Genomic DNA, 17,001 nt, shown 5'->3' with positions numbered 1-17,001 from the left:
GATTTTTTCCCCGATTTTTTCCCGATTTTTCCCGATTTTTCCCGATTAAACTTTTTCAGGCCTAGGCGATTAATCTCCTCAGGCGATTTTTACATCTATGGGTTGTACGACCCTGTTTTATGGCGAATGTACTCCTTTCTCTCCTCCACACGTGCCCGTACGGCCAGAATTCCTTTTGACACTTATCCGTATGGTGTACTTGCTTTGCTCTCCTAAAAGGCCGTAGTATTTTAAATGTAGCTGTATTTAATACTAGATTCCAGTTATCTCCCACCAGTATGTCTTTTGGCTCAATATCATCTCCGAGGTTCATGGTTTGTACTGTGGCCTCTTTATATTTTATTGGCTTTTCCTTATTGAATACATGTGCAGGTGTTTCATCCAACTGTGTGTTCCCTTCTTTTATTTCCCTAAATTCTTTTGGAAATCTGTCTCCGTTGTGTTTTTCCTCTATAGTCAGTATGTTGCAGCTTTGGAAAAGTTCATAGTCCTCCATCTGCCAGTGAAATATTCCGTTCACCGAATCTAGATTGTCGTCCTTCGATCCACCTTCCAGCCGTAGGACTCCTTCCTCATCCGGTTCCATCTGCTTCTTCCCTTCGTCCTCTCCTTCTGAATTGAACGATCCGGCTTCTTCTCCCACCATTTGTGTATGCAAGTCAATTATGAATCTTTTGCCTCAGCGCTCCATGGATAGGGTGTTCCGTTTCCAATCATGTTTTACCTTTGCTTGCACCAACCACCCTCATCCAAGGATGGCATCGTACCCTCTTTTCTTCAATGGGATGACCACAAAATCTAGTAAAAATGGTTGCGTCCCAATCGTTACTCGTTGTGCCATCAAAGTTCCCAATGGTTTTATCCCATGCTGATCTGCCGTGAGTAACTGGAAAGTAGGTGGCCACAGCGTGGGTTGTCCTAGCTTTTTCCAGATATCTTCTAGTAGCACGTTCACACCCGATCCTCCGTCTACAATTGTATCTGTCAGCACAGTACCTAGAATGCCCATCTCCACTATTGCTGGATGTCTTCCTGTCATTAAGTGTCAGTAGCATTGGGTCTGCTGCCATTGTTTCATTACTATTCCTGGTTTCCTTCGTCACTCTTGGGGACAGTGTCATTCATAATAACCGTATGCAATTGTGGCATTGTGAGAAGGTCATTTAGTTTAATAGGAACTTCGGTTTGCATTATTTGCCTCATGTTTTGTTCTGCCAAGTTCCTTTTTGAAGTTTCGATAGTGTCTTTGACTTGTGATTTTCTTGTTTTCATTTGCCTTTCTATCTCTGTTTGTGCTTTTTGTAGCCTCTCCTTTTCTTCTTCTGCATCCGGGTATTTTGCTTTCTTCGTCTGCTCCCATGTGACTGCCAGTACCTTCTCATCACATTTTTCAATGCTTAATAGATTTACCCCTTGTTTTGGGCATTTTGAATCTTCGTGGTCCCCTGGACCACACCATCTGCATAGTAGCTGTGGTGTCTCCTTCGTAGTATAGTCCCTAGCGAAGTGGCCCCAAAGATTGCATGCACAACATTGTATTATCGACCGTCCCTTCGCATTATATTGTATTTGACTCCGGCCTCCATTGTTATTGTTGTTGTTATTGCCACCCCTTCCATGTCTATTATTGTTGCGGTATCCTACCGAAGTTGCATCGTTGCTTGTGTTATTCTCGGTGGACATTGCCTGCGTTAGTAACACCTGCTGGTGTCCTTTTGATTTCATGTTAAATGGGCACTCTTTTAGGGAATGTCCTGCAACGTGGTAGATATCACAAAACTGTTTCTTCGGGCATGAGCCCTTCGTATGGCCATCCTCTTTATAGTCTGTGCACCACAGTTCTCCCTTCATTGTATCTAGATTCTTTTTCAAATTCTTAAATTCTTTCATCATTCAAAGCATATCTTTCTGTAATGTTCGAACCTTCTTGTTTGATTCCTCGTCACTACTACTACTTTCAAATGGTGAATTGTCTGATTTCGATGATTTATGCTTTTTCTTCTTACTTGTCTTTTGTTCACTTTCTAGATCCATCGCAGGACTATACGTATCAGCGCATGATGCGGGTGATACAATCTTCATCTTCTTTTTCAGGCCCAGCCGTAGCCCCTCCACAAACCATCTCTGCTACTATTTCGTTATCGTCCCGTAGCAATCAGAACTCTACTATGAACTCTTTTCTAACATTCGCCCATGTAGTCAGTTTCTGAGGGTCAGCATCCGAAAACCAATCAATTGCCACACCCCATAGGGTTGTTGGGAATTGTCTGACCCAATCGTCCTCGTCGTCACACCATTTGTTGTCCATATGGTTTTGCATGTTTTGCAATGTCTGATTGGATCTGCCATACCATCACTATTAAACTTGGGTAATTTTTCTTTTGGTCCGGCCATCTTTACCCTTCCTTTCTTTTGTTATGCACTGTTGTTTGTACCCGTGTTGTTTTGTACTCCCGTACTGCTTTGAACACCCATGTTGTTTTGTACTCCCGTACCGCTTTGAACACCCGCGTTGTTCTGTACTTCTGTACCGCTTTGAACACCCGCGTTGTTCTGTACTCCCGTACCACTTTGAACACCCACGTTATGAACACCTACGTTCTCAAGTGGCGTGAAGGCTGCCTCAAGGACTTGGTTGTTTCGACCAAACTGTATTTTCTCGTCAAGTGTATCAAGGACGAAGAGTTCACCCCATGCTCGAGTTCCTTCGACAATCAGAGCCGCGGTGGTCCTTTCCCTTTCGTCTGGATTCCCCCTTGGCGTATACGAGTTTGCCAATTCTTCCTTTGTTCCTTTGATCACCCTTAGCCTTTCTTGGGCTTCTTCTATCAACCTTTCCCGTGATTGACTTGGTGACTGCACTTCGTTCGTTAGTGCTTTTGTGGTATGGTAATCACCTCCTATGACACCACTGTCGTACCCTTTCGGCGAGTTGTTGAAGTCTACGCCTCTGGTCGCTTTGTTGTGTGCGGTTTAGTATTTCCTGTGCCACACGTGTGCTGTCATCTTTTGGATTCTTATTTCTATCTTTATTCAATGTGTTCTGCATTCATAGCACTTGGTCCTTACAGGAAACGACACCAAATGTTTACCGTACAAGGTAAACGGTGTACTAATGCATTTAGATGGTAGACAAGAACATATACCATAGAAGTATTCCTCTTGTTATTTGCATGTATGTAGAAGATACTACAATATTCGATAAACTTGCTTACAGTGATTCCAAAATCCATTCTGGATGGTGTGCATATACCTTTCCAAAGGGGTGACTTAATCGTCACACTCCCGTTTGGATACTATTCTACCTGTCGGCTACTATATAGAATCTTTTGACAACATGTGAATGGTACCAAGAGATTTGGCATATTGTACACTGCTGATCGGACTGCTTTTTCGAATCTGCTTTTTCGGACTGCTTTTTCGGATCTGCTTCCAAAAACTCAAACCTTTAGGTAGTTTGAGTATACAAATTAAGCTCAACTTGAAATGGCTGAATACTACTTCCAAAGTGCAACCCTTCAGAAGATCTTTCACTTCCTTAGTTATGCGATCTACTGGGAGTTATCGTTCCCAAAGACCAATAGACTATCTGAAACCCTTGGCTTCACAATAGATCATGTGATTGTATTCACAATCTGGTGCTGAGAAATGATAAAAAACTGGATGATGAGAATAAAGCCCAGGATGCTTATTTATTCGTTTTCTCCACTTTCTCTAGAAACTTCTAGAACATTATTTTTATTTTATTTATTAAGTGACTTTATAAGATATTTTTCAAGTCACTTTATTAAATTAATTAAATATAAAGTTACCTTTTTAATATTTATTTATTTGATAACTTTATAAATAATTAACTTAATACCACTTATTTATTTAATTAAAATAATTAATTAGTGATCCTCATAAAATATTCATTATTTTGGACAACTTAATTAATTAAATTAATTAAATCAAATTACCGCCAAAATAGGGACATTACAGTCCACCCCTCCTGAAATTGCTTGACCTCAAACAATTCACCACTTGGATCCCACAAGAAGAACTGCATAATGTCCCTGTCATCGCCAAACAACTCCTGCAACATTTGCTCAATCCATCTGTCATTTTGTCGTACCAACACTATACCACCAACGCATTCCATTGGCCTAAGCGGAATGTACAACCCAACTCTGCAACAATGGTGAACATTCTTGAATGAAATTGTACCCAGTATGGAGAATCCACATATTGTACAACTCCTGCTGTCAACACAACTTTGTAGATCACCAGCCACTGTCTCATAGCCATAACTCCTATGCACTGCTGATGGTGGAAAGACATCACTAGATAAACAACAAGAAATAGAACCCAAACCAAATCTGACGGCCATTAAGTCCTCAACACCTGGATCCAATGCAAACTGATGAACATACCCTGCAGTATAATGCTGATTAAAAGAACCAACCTTAGTCGACAACTCGCTATACACAGGTGATGCAACCCACTGCAACTTATCACTAACCAAGCCGGAACTAACTACTACTTCCGAAGATATTGCCAAGGGAGTAGTGTCACTAGCAGGAACCATGCCAACTGCCGGCTCACCAACATCACACATGATCTTTGATACAACATCACTAGTCTCCTTGCCATCCGTAGTAGAGACCACCACCAAGTCAAACATACCACCATGCTCAGCTGCGGCGCTCAACTCGATTGAACCCGCCTCCAGTGGAAATGAACCAAACATGCCAATACTGGTATCGAGGACAGATATATCCTCATCTCCACTGCCTCTATCAACCTTGACCATGGACATCCTCGGATCACTAGACACCGCGGTTTGTGACTGTACAAAATCTAGTAAAGACTGAAGTCGCTCTAACTCCATGGTCACCTCAGCCAAACGAAAATGTGACTCCTCAAAAGCCAACTGTGTACTCTCAAGGAACTCAGAAGTCACCTCGAGCTGTTGAGTAAGCTCACTCACCTCATCTTCCTTGACCAATAATGCATCATATACTGTACTGCCCCACTCCGTAAGATAATCTTTGTTAGCTACCAACTGCATATAATTCTGTCTCAGAATCCAGATGGCCTCCCATAAAGCGTGGATCTCTATCAAGGAAAGATAACTGCCTTCTTGCTCATCACTAGTAGGAGAACCCCATCCCTAAACTGCTAACAACTGACAAGCAGCATCGAAATGCTCGTAAACGATAGCAATGTCTCACTCATTAACTCTCAGCTGAATAGACACATGATTGTGCTGGTTGGTCAAACTCTTATACTCTACCCCTGGTACATTGTCTAAAGGAATAACCTCAGAATAGCTATCGTTTGTAATATTGCCATCCAAATTCTGCAGACCAACTACTGAACTCGTATCATCGAACGGAGTGACTGAAGCATCAACATAAACCTCTATATCAAAGGAACCCGCTGAAGAGGCTAAGTCCTCAACACTGTTAACAACATCCTCCTCGGGGTCATCTGTAATAATCAAATCCTGGGACTCTTTTGTAAACTCTGTCATATCTGAGGGATCATCAACCCATTCCAACAAGAATAGTCGACAGGATACATGAACAATGCCTAGCACAGGTGTATAAAAACTAATTTCAGCATCAAACAAGCTGTTGCCATGGATGAGAACTACACCTGGTAAACTACTAATCAAGTCCATGATAGTGCAACAGATACTACTACCAAAGAATGATAGATACCTTCTGTCAAAACAATCCCAAGTATTGAGATAAGGATTCTAACATCTAATCCACAAATAGAAATCAATTGGCAACTCAAGTAAACTCCTCACCTGAGTAATGTGAACAATACCAATTGACTTCACGCACCTGTTTACTGTACCCACTACAATCTTTGAATCCGGAGTGTGAATGCTAGACATACTCATATCATCATCAACATGTGACCCGACTGTAAAAGAAAACTGAGTCCTTGCCATATGCGCTAACTCTTGAACTGAACTCACCTCGAGACGAAGTTCGTCCACATGTCTCTCAGAATCTTGGAGAGCCAACTAAGTATACATCAAGGAATTCTGAGTATCCTCCAGCTCATGAGAAAATCGGTCAACCTCCTCTTCCTTCTTCAATGCATCTGAATAGATCCCCACAAGATTAAGGAGATGATCGAGATTTGAAAGTAGGTGTATGTAACTTACCTTCATTGCTTCCATGCCTTCTTTGATCTGCTATAAGTCGTCACAAGAACCTGCCGTGACTCCTTTCTGTCTCTCCTGCAGTTGAATCATCCAAATGTGATTCTCGATCAATCCATGCATCCTGTTATGATGAGATAAAGCCGCGACAATATCCTTTTTCTTTGTCTTCAGCTGGCTTGCCAAAACACGTGAAGAACTACTAGCCTCTATCTCATGCGAAGAAGCATCCAACTGTGCCTGATACTCATTGTTTGCAAAGTCTTGAATGCTCACTTTTTGATCAACTGTACTATCCTCAAACATGACAGTAGCCTGAACTGCTGTAACTTCATCTAGTCTAACTGTACTGGAATCACTATCTGTGTCAATCACGCAGTCCAGTGTGCCTGTGATATCACCTTCTGATGCAATTGACTCAACCTACTCAACATCTGTAACCACTTCTGCTTGTGAAGATGATGCAGATAAACCATTACTTGAAGATGTGCTAATGTCTCCCTGTATCGAATCAGCATGTCTGTTAAAATCCTCATACAAGTTTCTGCCTGTCATAGGAAAAGTACTTCGATCCTTAGGCCTATCAATCAGGCTCTTTAACCACGTACATGCCATAGGTGACACATTCCTCTTTTTTGCCCAAACCCACCATAAATCTTCTGCCAAAAGTTTAGAAATTTCATCCCCCTTCTCAAACAAGATTGTGAACATGATGGAGTGCATTGATGCTAATATGTTGTTGGGATGAAACTCATCCATAATATTCCAAAATGTGTTAAGCATCCTGCGAATGTCACCGATGCAACCTATTGCCAGCATAATGTTTTCAAATCTACACCTTGCAAATACTTCAAATAATTTTGCCCTTTTTGTGAAATAAGGGTCTCGGATGTTGTCCAACTTTTCAAAGCTTTTCACCATGGCGTGAAGTATCTTTCTCATAATTTGATCATCATAAGAATTAAGGCCAGCTATTATCCTCATGATTTCACTAATGCAAGAGAGAGCTGCAAGTCTTGTCACCTCATCATGATGTCTCAATAAGCGGGGCTTAACCAACGAACCAAATGTTGGAGATAAAGCTGTTTGAATAGCATCCGGTTTTGACTGATTAATCTTGCCTAAATAATTTTCCAGCTCCTCCAAAGTTTTTAGAAGGTCCTCTGTTTGCTGAAATGGACAATCTAATTTCTTCTTTGCATTGTGCATTCTTTCTTCCAAAGCCCTGTCTCCTGTTAACGCCATACTGATAATTGAATTCATTCTGAAATAACCTAGTCAGGTTGGCAGGAAACTGCTCTGATACCACTGTAATGACCCTGCTCAAATCTGATCCAAAATACTGATAAAAGTTCAAGAAAACACTGCATACAAAGGTCATATGACTGATATAAAATTTCAGTTTGCTTTAATGGCTCTTTCCTTCACTTAGCATCAATAAGAATGCTTGCAAGAAGACTCTAAATTGACTAAATAATGACCTAACATGAATGTGCAACTTATTTTGACAATATTCAATGCATATATGTGACTGAAACTACTTGCAATATGCAGCTACAACAACTAGTAATTTTGACAAACACTTGGGATGCAACCTGTGATGGCGTTAATGTACTTATAGCTAAGTGGCATTAATACAAACACTTGGTATGCAAAATTATAACATTATTTATGTGAAAAAAGAGAACTTACAACCAATTGACATTTTGTCAAACAATTGGCATGCAAACTAATAAGCTGATCATGAATGATGAATACATATTCAATTACACTATATCAGACCAACAAATTATGTCTCCTTTATTGCACATAAAATGTTAACTACAATGCTAGTATGAAATGGCCAAGACTCTTGGCTTACATCCCCAAGAATAATGCTCAACTCTGTTACAACTTTCACCTATAGCCTTACCTTCTAATATGCATCTAAATGATAAGAACAATGCATGTAATATGCGAAGGAACCTGATTGTAGATGGCTGTAATAATTTTCTCCAATGCTTCCTTTCTGCTTTTCTTTTTCTGATTTGCTTTTTTCGGATCTACTTTTTCACTTTGCTTTTTCGGACTGCTTTTTCGGATCTGCTTTTTTCGGACTACTTTTTCAGATTTGCTTCCAAAAACTCAAACCCTCAGGTAGTTTGAGTATACAAATTAAGCTCAACTTGAAATGGCTGAATACCACTTCCAAAGTGCAACCCTTAAGAAGATCTTTCACTTCCTCAATTATGTGATCTACTGGGAGGTATCATTTCCAAAGACCAATAGACTCTCTGAAACCTTTGGCTTCACAATAGACCATGTGATTGTATTCACAATCTGGTGTCAAGAGAAATGATAAAAAACTGGACGATGAGAATGAAGCCCAGGATGCCTATTTATTCTTTTTCTCCGCTTTCTCTAGAAACTTCTAGAACATTATTTTTATTTTATTTATTAAGTGACTTTATAAGATATTTTCAAGTCACTTTATTAAATTAATTAAATATAAAGTTACCTTTTTAATATTTATTTATTTGATAACTTTATAAATAATTAACTTAATACCACTTATTTATTTAATTAAAATAATTAATTAGTGATCCTCATAAAATATTCATTATTTTGGACAACTTAATTAATTAAATTAATTAAATCAAATTACCGCCAAAACGGGGACATTACAACCTTCAAAACAAGCTTGAGAAAAAATGGAAAGAAAAAAGGTAAGAGCTGTGATTAAAAATGAATTGAATGAGAGAATAGGGTCTTAACTCATGTTTAAAGGTTATTTTGTTGTTATAAAAGTTTGTTTTCGAGTTAGTTTGGCCTGTTTTTTTGCTTCCCCTACCGCAGGTTTTGTTGGGTAGGCACATGAATTCGGATTCCCTGTGGGCTTGGCCCAGCTGGGTCCACAGAAAACCCAGATTTGGGGCCACATCTAGGACGAACTCAGACTGTACAGGAACTCAGGCCGCACCCGCATTGGAATCTGGAGCTAAAATGAAGAACCCAATATCTTAGATTTCATTTGTAACTTAGGAAGCAATATGTTAACTTCATGACTATTGTGATGGATTGTAACTTAACAAAAATGCTGTAGGGGGTCATGGAATCCCTTATTATGACCCGTGTTTTAGGAATCCAGATTGTATATCGCCATCATGATGTTGGATGCTTCATTCCAAAGAGCCTCTGTCAGAGACTGAAACTAAAATCTGGATTGTATCAGAAATTATAACACAAACAAATATTTAAACACTTAAGTGATCATTATAATATATTATAGAAAAATTCTTGACAAGGAGATCTAGATAGGATAAGACATTGCAGTAAAATATAACTAAAATAATTATAATTCTTTGCTTGATGCTTGACCACTGAGAAAAGAAAGGCACTGAACTGCTTAGTTTCTACCATCCAAGCAGCCATAAATAATCTTAAGCAGAAAAGAACGACTTTTATGAGGGGGCAATAAAATATTAGGCTTTGTAGCCTAAGCCAAGATTGTTAACTTGGAGTCAACCTGTATCAGGGCATAAATATTGGCTGTTTCTTAATGATGATAATGTCTTTGTTTTTATCTTTGGTTTCAAAGGATTCACGATTTCTTAATATATTGCCTTTTACAATGCACGCAAGATCTCAATCTACTTGCTTGTTCCTGAATATTTGAATTGTGAATAAATTTCAACGCTTACACTTAGTGATGAATATAGTATGTATGCAAACATTCATTACTGTAATTAGGAATTACTTAAAACACTTTTTTTTCTGTTTGATTGTTTATTTCTTAAGTAACTCCCATTTTACATGTTTGCAGGCTCTGTAATATTTTGGCTTGCCTTAATCACTGGAATTGGTGTATTGGTGGCTATAAGCTTAGATGGTTCAAACTTTTTCAACCCTTGATTCCTGTAAAAATCAAATGTTCACATTCAGCTTTAAAGAGGTTGTGGCTTTTACAGTTTTGATCATCTTACCAATGCGTTGTTTTCTGATTTGCTTAGAAGTGATGGCGCTTTCAACAATTTTTTTTGCGAGGTTTTAAATTTCTTGAAATTAATAATTGTGAGCTATCTTTATTTCCAGCTTTGTGAAACTTCTGCCAATCTATTTGCATACCAAGACATCATATTCAAAGAGGGATGTAATGAGCTATTTTTCTATGGAGCTCATTTTTTATGATGTTAGATTCTAGCTAGTAGCTTGTTTCACAAGCCATCTCTTGGCATATTCTATTATTAATGGTAGGCAGTGGTACTCATTTTGTGATACAGTTGGTAAAATACCACTATTGTTTAGGGTATTGGTTTTTAATAAATTGGGGTTTTAGTCTCCATTTTAGTAGTTGGTCCATTCTTTTCTGGATTCGCAGGTGCAATCCTTTCCTTTTGGGTGTGCAGATGCCCCCAGCTGTTAATTCTTTTTTCACATTTGTGCCTTATTTGTATGCAGATATACTACATCTCTTTGAATTAAGGCAACTATTCTTTCTTGATATTCTTAGTCGCTAGCATTTCTCCTTTGACTAATATTAGTTTAACAAAATATTAAGTTACTGAATTTTGAGATGGGAGAGCATTACAAAACCTGATTTATGATGTAAGCAATCTCTACTGTTTCATAACTGTGCATGCATGTCATCCTGTTAGCAATTGCTACACTACTTTAATATTTTATGATTTTTAAGTACACGTCTATTTTACTCTGAGCTAACAACAATGTTCGGCAGGTGATTATTGACCAAAGACGTAGTGCCACACTAATTGCAAATTATATTACAAGAGATTGTGGGGTTTTCCATGGGACTGAACAGGATTTTTCTATGCTTCTGAGGTCCAATTTATAATGTTTTTTTTAAATCAAAATTTCATTCCTCATTAATGTGGTTATATCACAGTGTTGGCACCCCCATATGCTGTGTCTCATTTTTCTCTATGAATTTCTTTGTATCTCTATTTTGTGTTGTATAAAAGGGTTATAATCCTTGGTCATTGTTTATTCATGCGCTGTGGATGTTCAGTTTTCCTTTCACACCTTAGTCATATACCCATATTGGAAAGCCCAAATTGGCCAACTGTTATGCTTGTTGGGCTTTTGGTGTTGTCTATTGTCTCATGTCTTTCCTATTGGCTCAACTGAGGCCTTGTAAGAATGGTAAACTGTCATTTTTGTGGGAGTTTCAGCCCATCAGAGTCTCCCATGCTTTCTTGCCTCGTTGAACAACCTTTTTGCATTCTTTCATCCTCAAAAGTTCAAAATATGTGCCATTGTGATTCAGTCCAGAACCATTTTTTTGGCCTTATAGGCCTTTGGTGGTTCCCTTGAGTGTAGGCCTCTCCATGGTTCACCCAATTCTTCAATTACCAATGTAGTAGTTCAAAAGTATAGCCCAAGTGTTGATTTCGTTGGACTTTGATTTGTCGAGGTTTCTTTTACACCTCTGCCTCCTTCATATAGATTTCCTTCTATGCCTGATTCCCAAAGTCCAAAGAGTATTCTTGAATAAGTATTGTATTTGTTTGCCTATTGAGTCATTGGTGGTTCCCCTATTCTTCTTCCTCGAGCATTTGTTCATCCTCTTTTTTTCTTACAGATGCCTAAAGCTTGAAAGTCTTCATTAGTCTAAATCCTTTTCTTGTCAAGGTTCTGGAATTCCCCATTCATTTGTTCCTTTGATATCTTTTCCCACGTCTCTTTTATTTTTGAAGTTTCGCTTCCTTCCTTACTTTTCTACCATTTCCTACAGTCAACATATGTTTGACACACTGGTCCCTTTTAATGCTTTTGGCACATGTCATTGTTGATGTATAGCATCAATAGAAGTAATGATAAATTGTGATATGCAAATCCTATTCTTTAGATGGTAATGATAAATTGTGCTATGCGAATCCTATTCTTCTCTGTCTCTCTCTCTCTCTCTCTCTGTGCTATGTGAATCCTATTCTTCTCTCTCTCTCTCTCTCACACACACACACACACACACACGCACACACACACACACGGATTATTATCATAACATTCGTATTACTATCAACAAACATTGAGATAACTATGATTGTTATCGAGGGCCTTATGTTTTGGTGCCAATTGCATAAACTGTGGTATTGTTAATCTGTTTACACAAACTAACTGATGGTTAATTAAGCATCCGTAGAGGCATGAACCGACACGTAGAGTCATGACTCTACGAGGCATGGCTCTTCACAAGTATATAAATGTCCATGCAGATCGTTCGGGACAATAATCAATGTGCGACATTATAGTCCCAATGATTTGCATATTCTTCTTGTAGGATAACTCTCAACATTCTTCATTGGAATACAATCTGCATATTCCTTATGCAAAATAAATCCTCATCAATCTTCATTGACAGATATTATATCTTCATTGCAGACTAAAGTTAAGGAATCAACGATCACCACTGGAAGAACAAACTCTACATCTCTGGTTAAGCGATTATTCAACTAAGGATATCCATTATTGTTTATATCTGCTGTAATAGTTTTGTCTATCAGAGATCACTAAAACTAACATGGTATCAAAGCCATTCTGATTAGCAACTCTATTATTCAAAATTAAAATCTGAAAGTCTCATATTTATAAAATTTAAATTATATCCTTGAAATCAAGATGGTGAATCATGTAAGGCGAGAGGATAGACTTGAGTCATCAAATTTCTCATCGTGGAAAATTTGAGTCATGATAATATTAAGGGAAATGGAATTAGAGGAGTATATAGAAGCAAACAAATCCATGTGTGAAAATGATCCAGATAAAATGACATGGAAAAGACACAATAAGAGGCAATGAAAATAATAATAGATTCTATAAAAGATCACATTCTTCCATCCATATCTAGTCTCAAGACTGCATTTGAGATGTTCTCTACTATCAGAGATACATTTGAAATCAACAGTAGTAGTAGATTGTTAACCCTAACAAGATCTACTATATATAAAGATGAAAAATGGAGAATCTACTACATCTTATTTTCTAAAGATTTCTGAATTAAAAGATCAACTTGCAACAATGGAAAATCAAGTTGATGACAAAGAACATAGCATGATAGCATTAAGAGGACTTCCTCTATCTTAGGAAACATTTATTTGAGGTCTAAGCTCTCGACCTGAGCTTCCTAAATTTGAATTACTAAAAAATGAATGTACACAAGAAGAATCAAGATTAGTCTCTAGTCTCAAGAGCACTAAGTATAAATCAAGAGGGAGGCCTTCAAGCTCTTCATGTAAATTCAAACAAGAAAAGAAAATTCAAACATAATAGGAGGGAAACTGACACAAATCAAGATTAGTTTCGAGAGGGCTAAGTATAAATCAAGAGGGAAACATTCAAGTTCTTCATGTAAATTCAAACATAATAGGAGGGAAACTGACAAATCACATAAGGAATGTGATTGGTCCAAAGTTAGATGTTTCAAATGTGATAAAATTGGTCACTCTCATATTTTGTGCCCTTAACGGAAGGAAATTCAAGCAGCCTTAGTAGAAATCAGAGGAGAAGTAGAGAAAGAAGAAAAAGAAAACCATGTATTTTATTTAGCTCTTTCAAGTGAATTGAACTCAAACACCAACACTTGGATTATAAATAGTGGAGCATCTTGGCACATAACTGGTTTTAGAGACAAATTTGAAAATTTCTCAGAACATTCCTTAGAAGAAGTTACCATTGGAGATAACTCCACTAATCTTATCAAAGGTATTGGTTTGTGCTCAATTTATTTAAATTCAAGAATTACTCTCCAACTCAAAAATGTTTTATATGTACTCAGAATAAAAAGAAACTTAGTCTCTATTTCTTGTCTTGCTGATCAAGGATTCAGAATCACTTTTCAAGAGGACACACTTCTGGGCACACTTCTATCTTGACTAGGAAACTCTACTATAAAGAAAGCCATTTCTATTGGATTTAGAGACAAAAGTCTATATAAACTTTGTAACAATCAAAACTTAGCTCTAAGTCCTGAAACATTATATTCTACCAAAATTTGGCATAGGAGGCTAGGTCACCTTCACTATCGTGCATTATCATCTATAGGAACAATTGTAAAAGGTTTACCTAGTATCAAAACAGACAACTTAAGCATTTGCAAAGGATGTGCCCTATGTAAAAACACAAAGCAATCATTTCCTAAAAGTGTTCACAAATCAAAATCCATTCATGAACAAATTCACATTGACCTTAGTGGTCCTATATCTATACCTTCTCTTAATGAGTGTCTCTTTTATGTAAATTTTTATTGATGATTACTGTAGAAGAATTTGGATCTACTTTAAAAAAAGAAGAAGAATCAACTGAAGTATTATCAAAATTCAAAGAATTCAAAGTCTTAGTTGAAAATTAGTCATGATAGAAAATAAAAATATTAAGGTTAGACAATGGAGGTGAATACCTCTCCAATTTTTTAAATTTTTTTTGCATTGCTATTGGAATTAAGAGGGAGCTTTTTATACCATATAATCCTCAACAAAATGGAGTTGCAGAACATAAAAATAGATCAATTGTGGAATCAACTAGAGTAATGATGCACAATCAAAATCTTCATACTTCCTTCTGGGCTGAAGCATCTAACACTGCAGTCTACATTCAAAATAGATGTCCACACTCAGTATTAGAGAACACCACTCTTGAAGAATATTTACTGGTATTAAACTAGATCTAAGTCAACTAAAAATATTCAAATGTCTTGTTTATATCTACATTCTTAAAGAGAAAAGAACAAAATTAGAACCATCCAAAAAGAAGGGGATATTCATTGGATACAGTGAAACAACTAAAGTCTACAAGGTTTTTGGTCCAGGTCGAAGAACAATTGAGATTAGTAGAGATGTGAAATTTGAAGAAGATACTGCCTTTAATATTTCTAAAAATAATGATGAATCTCTTACTGAACCTATTCCTGAAGTAGATGAAAATCACCCAACCAAAATTGAGAGGGAGAATGATATTGAACAATCTTTTACTCGTACATCTAATCATGAAGATTCTGAAAATGATAACAATAAAAAGAGGCCGATTTGGCCTAGGAAAATGATAGAAGAAAATTAGGTTGAACCTAATGAAGTGATTCGAGAAAGTAAAAGAATGAAAAATTAGTCGTGCTATGTCGGATTATTAACTGAACTTATAAAAACAAAACCTTCAAATGTTAAAGAACCACTATCAAGTCAACCTTGGAAAAAAGCACTGATTGAAGAATATAATTCCATACTAAAAAATGGTGTATAGGATGTTGTATTCAAGCCTAAAAATAAATTAGTTGTTTCTTCTAAATGGTTGTTTAAAATTAAGCATGCATCTGATGGCAACTTTGAAAAGTACAAAGCCAAATTTGTAGTACGAGGTTTCTCACAGAAAGAAGGCATTGATTATGAAGAAACATTCATGCCAGTTGCTAGATACACTTTAGTTAGAATCGATGTGTTCAACAAATTGATGTCAAAACAACATTCCTAAATGACAAAATTGAAGAAGTTTATATCGAGCAACCAGAAGGATTTTGCACTCACGGCAACAAAACTCACATTTGTAAATTAAAGAAAGCACTATATGGTCTCAAATAGGCTCCCAGAGCATGGTATGAAAGGATAGACAACTACCTAATGAAGTTAGGATATTCAAAAAATGAAGTTGATCTTAACTTTTACTTCAAAATAGATGGTGCTGATATGATTATTCTTGTGTTATATGTTGATAATTTATTGATAACATGTGAAGAACATCTCATAAAGAAATGCAAACAAAAACTCACAATAGAGTTTGATATGAAAGATTTAGGTCTTCTTCACTACTTCCTTGGATTGGAAGTATGGCAAAAGGGTAACTACATTTTTCTGAATCAAGAAAAATATACAGTTGATAATTTAAAAGAATTTTGGAATGATGGAATGTAAACCAACTTCTACTCCTATGGAAGTCAATCTAAACAAGTTGAAGGATGATATGATCAAATCAGAATCTACAAATTCTACTTACTACTGACAGATCATTGGATCTTTAATGTATTTGGTGAATACTCATCCTAACATATGTTATGCAACTAACACCTTGAGTCATTTTATGTGTGCACCAAAGAAGATACATTTACATGCAACTAAATACATTTTGAGACATCTAAAAGGTACTATTGGCATGAGAATCAAATATGATCAAGTAAACATCAACCTTTATGGATATTTTTATTCTGATTGGGCAGGCAACCCTACTGAACATAAGAGTACTTTTGAATGTTGCTTCGGTTTAGGATCTGGAATGGTTTCTTGGTTTAGCAGGAAACAACCTTCAGTTGCATTAAGCTCTACCAAAGCATAATACATTGCCTCTTCCTTGGGAGCTAGAGAAGTTGTATGGCTACAAAAGTTGCTAATTGATTTGTTCAAGACTTTTGAAGCCCATTGTGATTCATTGTGATAATCAAAGTTGCATCAAGCTTTCAGCTAATCCAGTTTTTCACAATCGTTCCAAACATTGAAATTCCTTATTGCTACATTAGAGATATGGTGGATCGAGGAGTTGTTCAACTGAAGTACATCAGTACTAATGAGCAAACAACATATATCTTTACTAAGCCTCTTGGTAGAGTGAAGTTGGAATACTACATAGGAAAATTTGGTATGACTAAATTGTAATATTGAATATTGAATTTAAATTTTCAATTCATGTGAGTTTATGCTTCTATTGTTGTTTAGTTGCATCAGATATGTAATGAAAGGTGACTATCTTTCATGGACAGATATATATTCAGAAGGTAATTGTTTGTAAGGTGACGATCTTGCAAATGATGGGCCTGTAATCATGAAAACTCTAGGTATTGTTTTGGACAATTAGAAATCATTGATAAC

General features: G+C 36.9%; 1 protein-coding gene across 2 annotated transcripts in view; it reads left to right on the top strand.

The window, feature by feature from the left end:
* The window catches only part of LOC149554054 (uncharacterized), a 128,583-nt gene extending 117,943 nt beyond the window's left edge, over nt 1-10,640 (top strand). The window contains exons 8-9 of one of the 2 annotated variants that reach the window (XM_089789396.1): nt 9,963-10,091; nt 10,232-10,640. In XM_089789396.1, the coding sequence (XP_089645522.1) occupies nt 9,963-10,051 (89 nt within the window). In that variant the 3' untranslated portion in view covers nt 10,052-10,091; nt 10,232-10,640. Of the gene's footprint in view, nt 1-9,962 lie in introns of both variants that reach the window. The other variant, XM_089789395.1, reaches the window with a different exon arrangement.
* The last annotated feature ends 6,361 nt before the right edge of the window (nt 10,641-17,001 follow it).

Source organism: Cupressus sempervirens, chromosome 6, assembly GCF_028749045.1.
Source record: "Cupressus sempervirens isolate cs-2001-9-10 chromosome 6, ASM2874904v1, whole genome shotgun sequence".
Lineage (NCBI taxonomy): Eukaryota > Viridiplantae > Streptophyta > Pinopsida > Cupressales > Cupressaceae > Cupressus > Cupressus sempervirens.
Note: the sequence above shows the minus strand (reverse complement) of the source record. Positions and strands in the feature narration are given on the sequence as shown.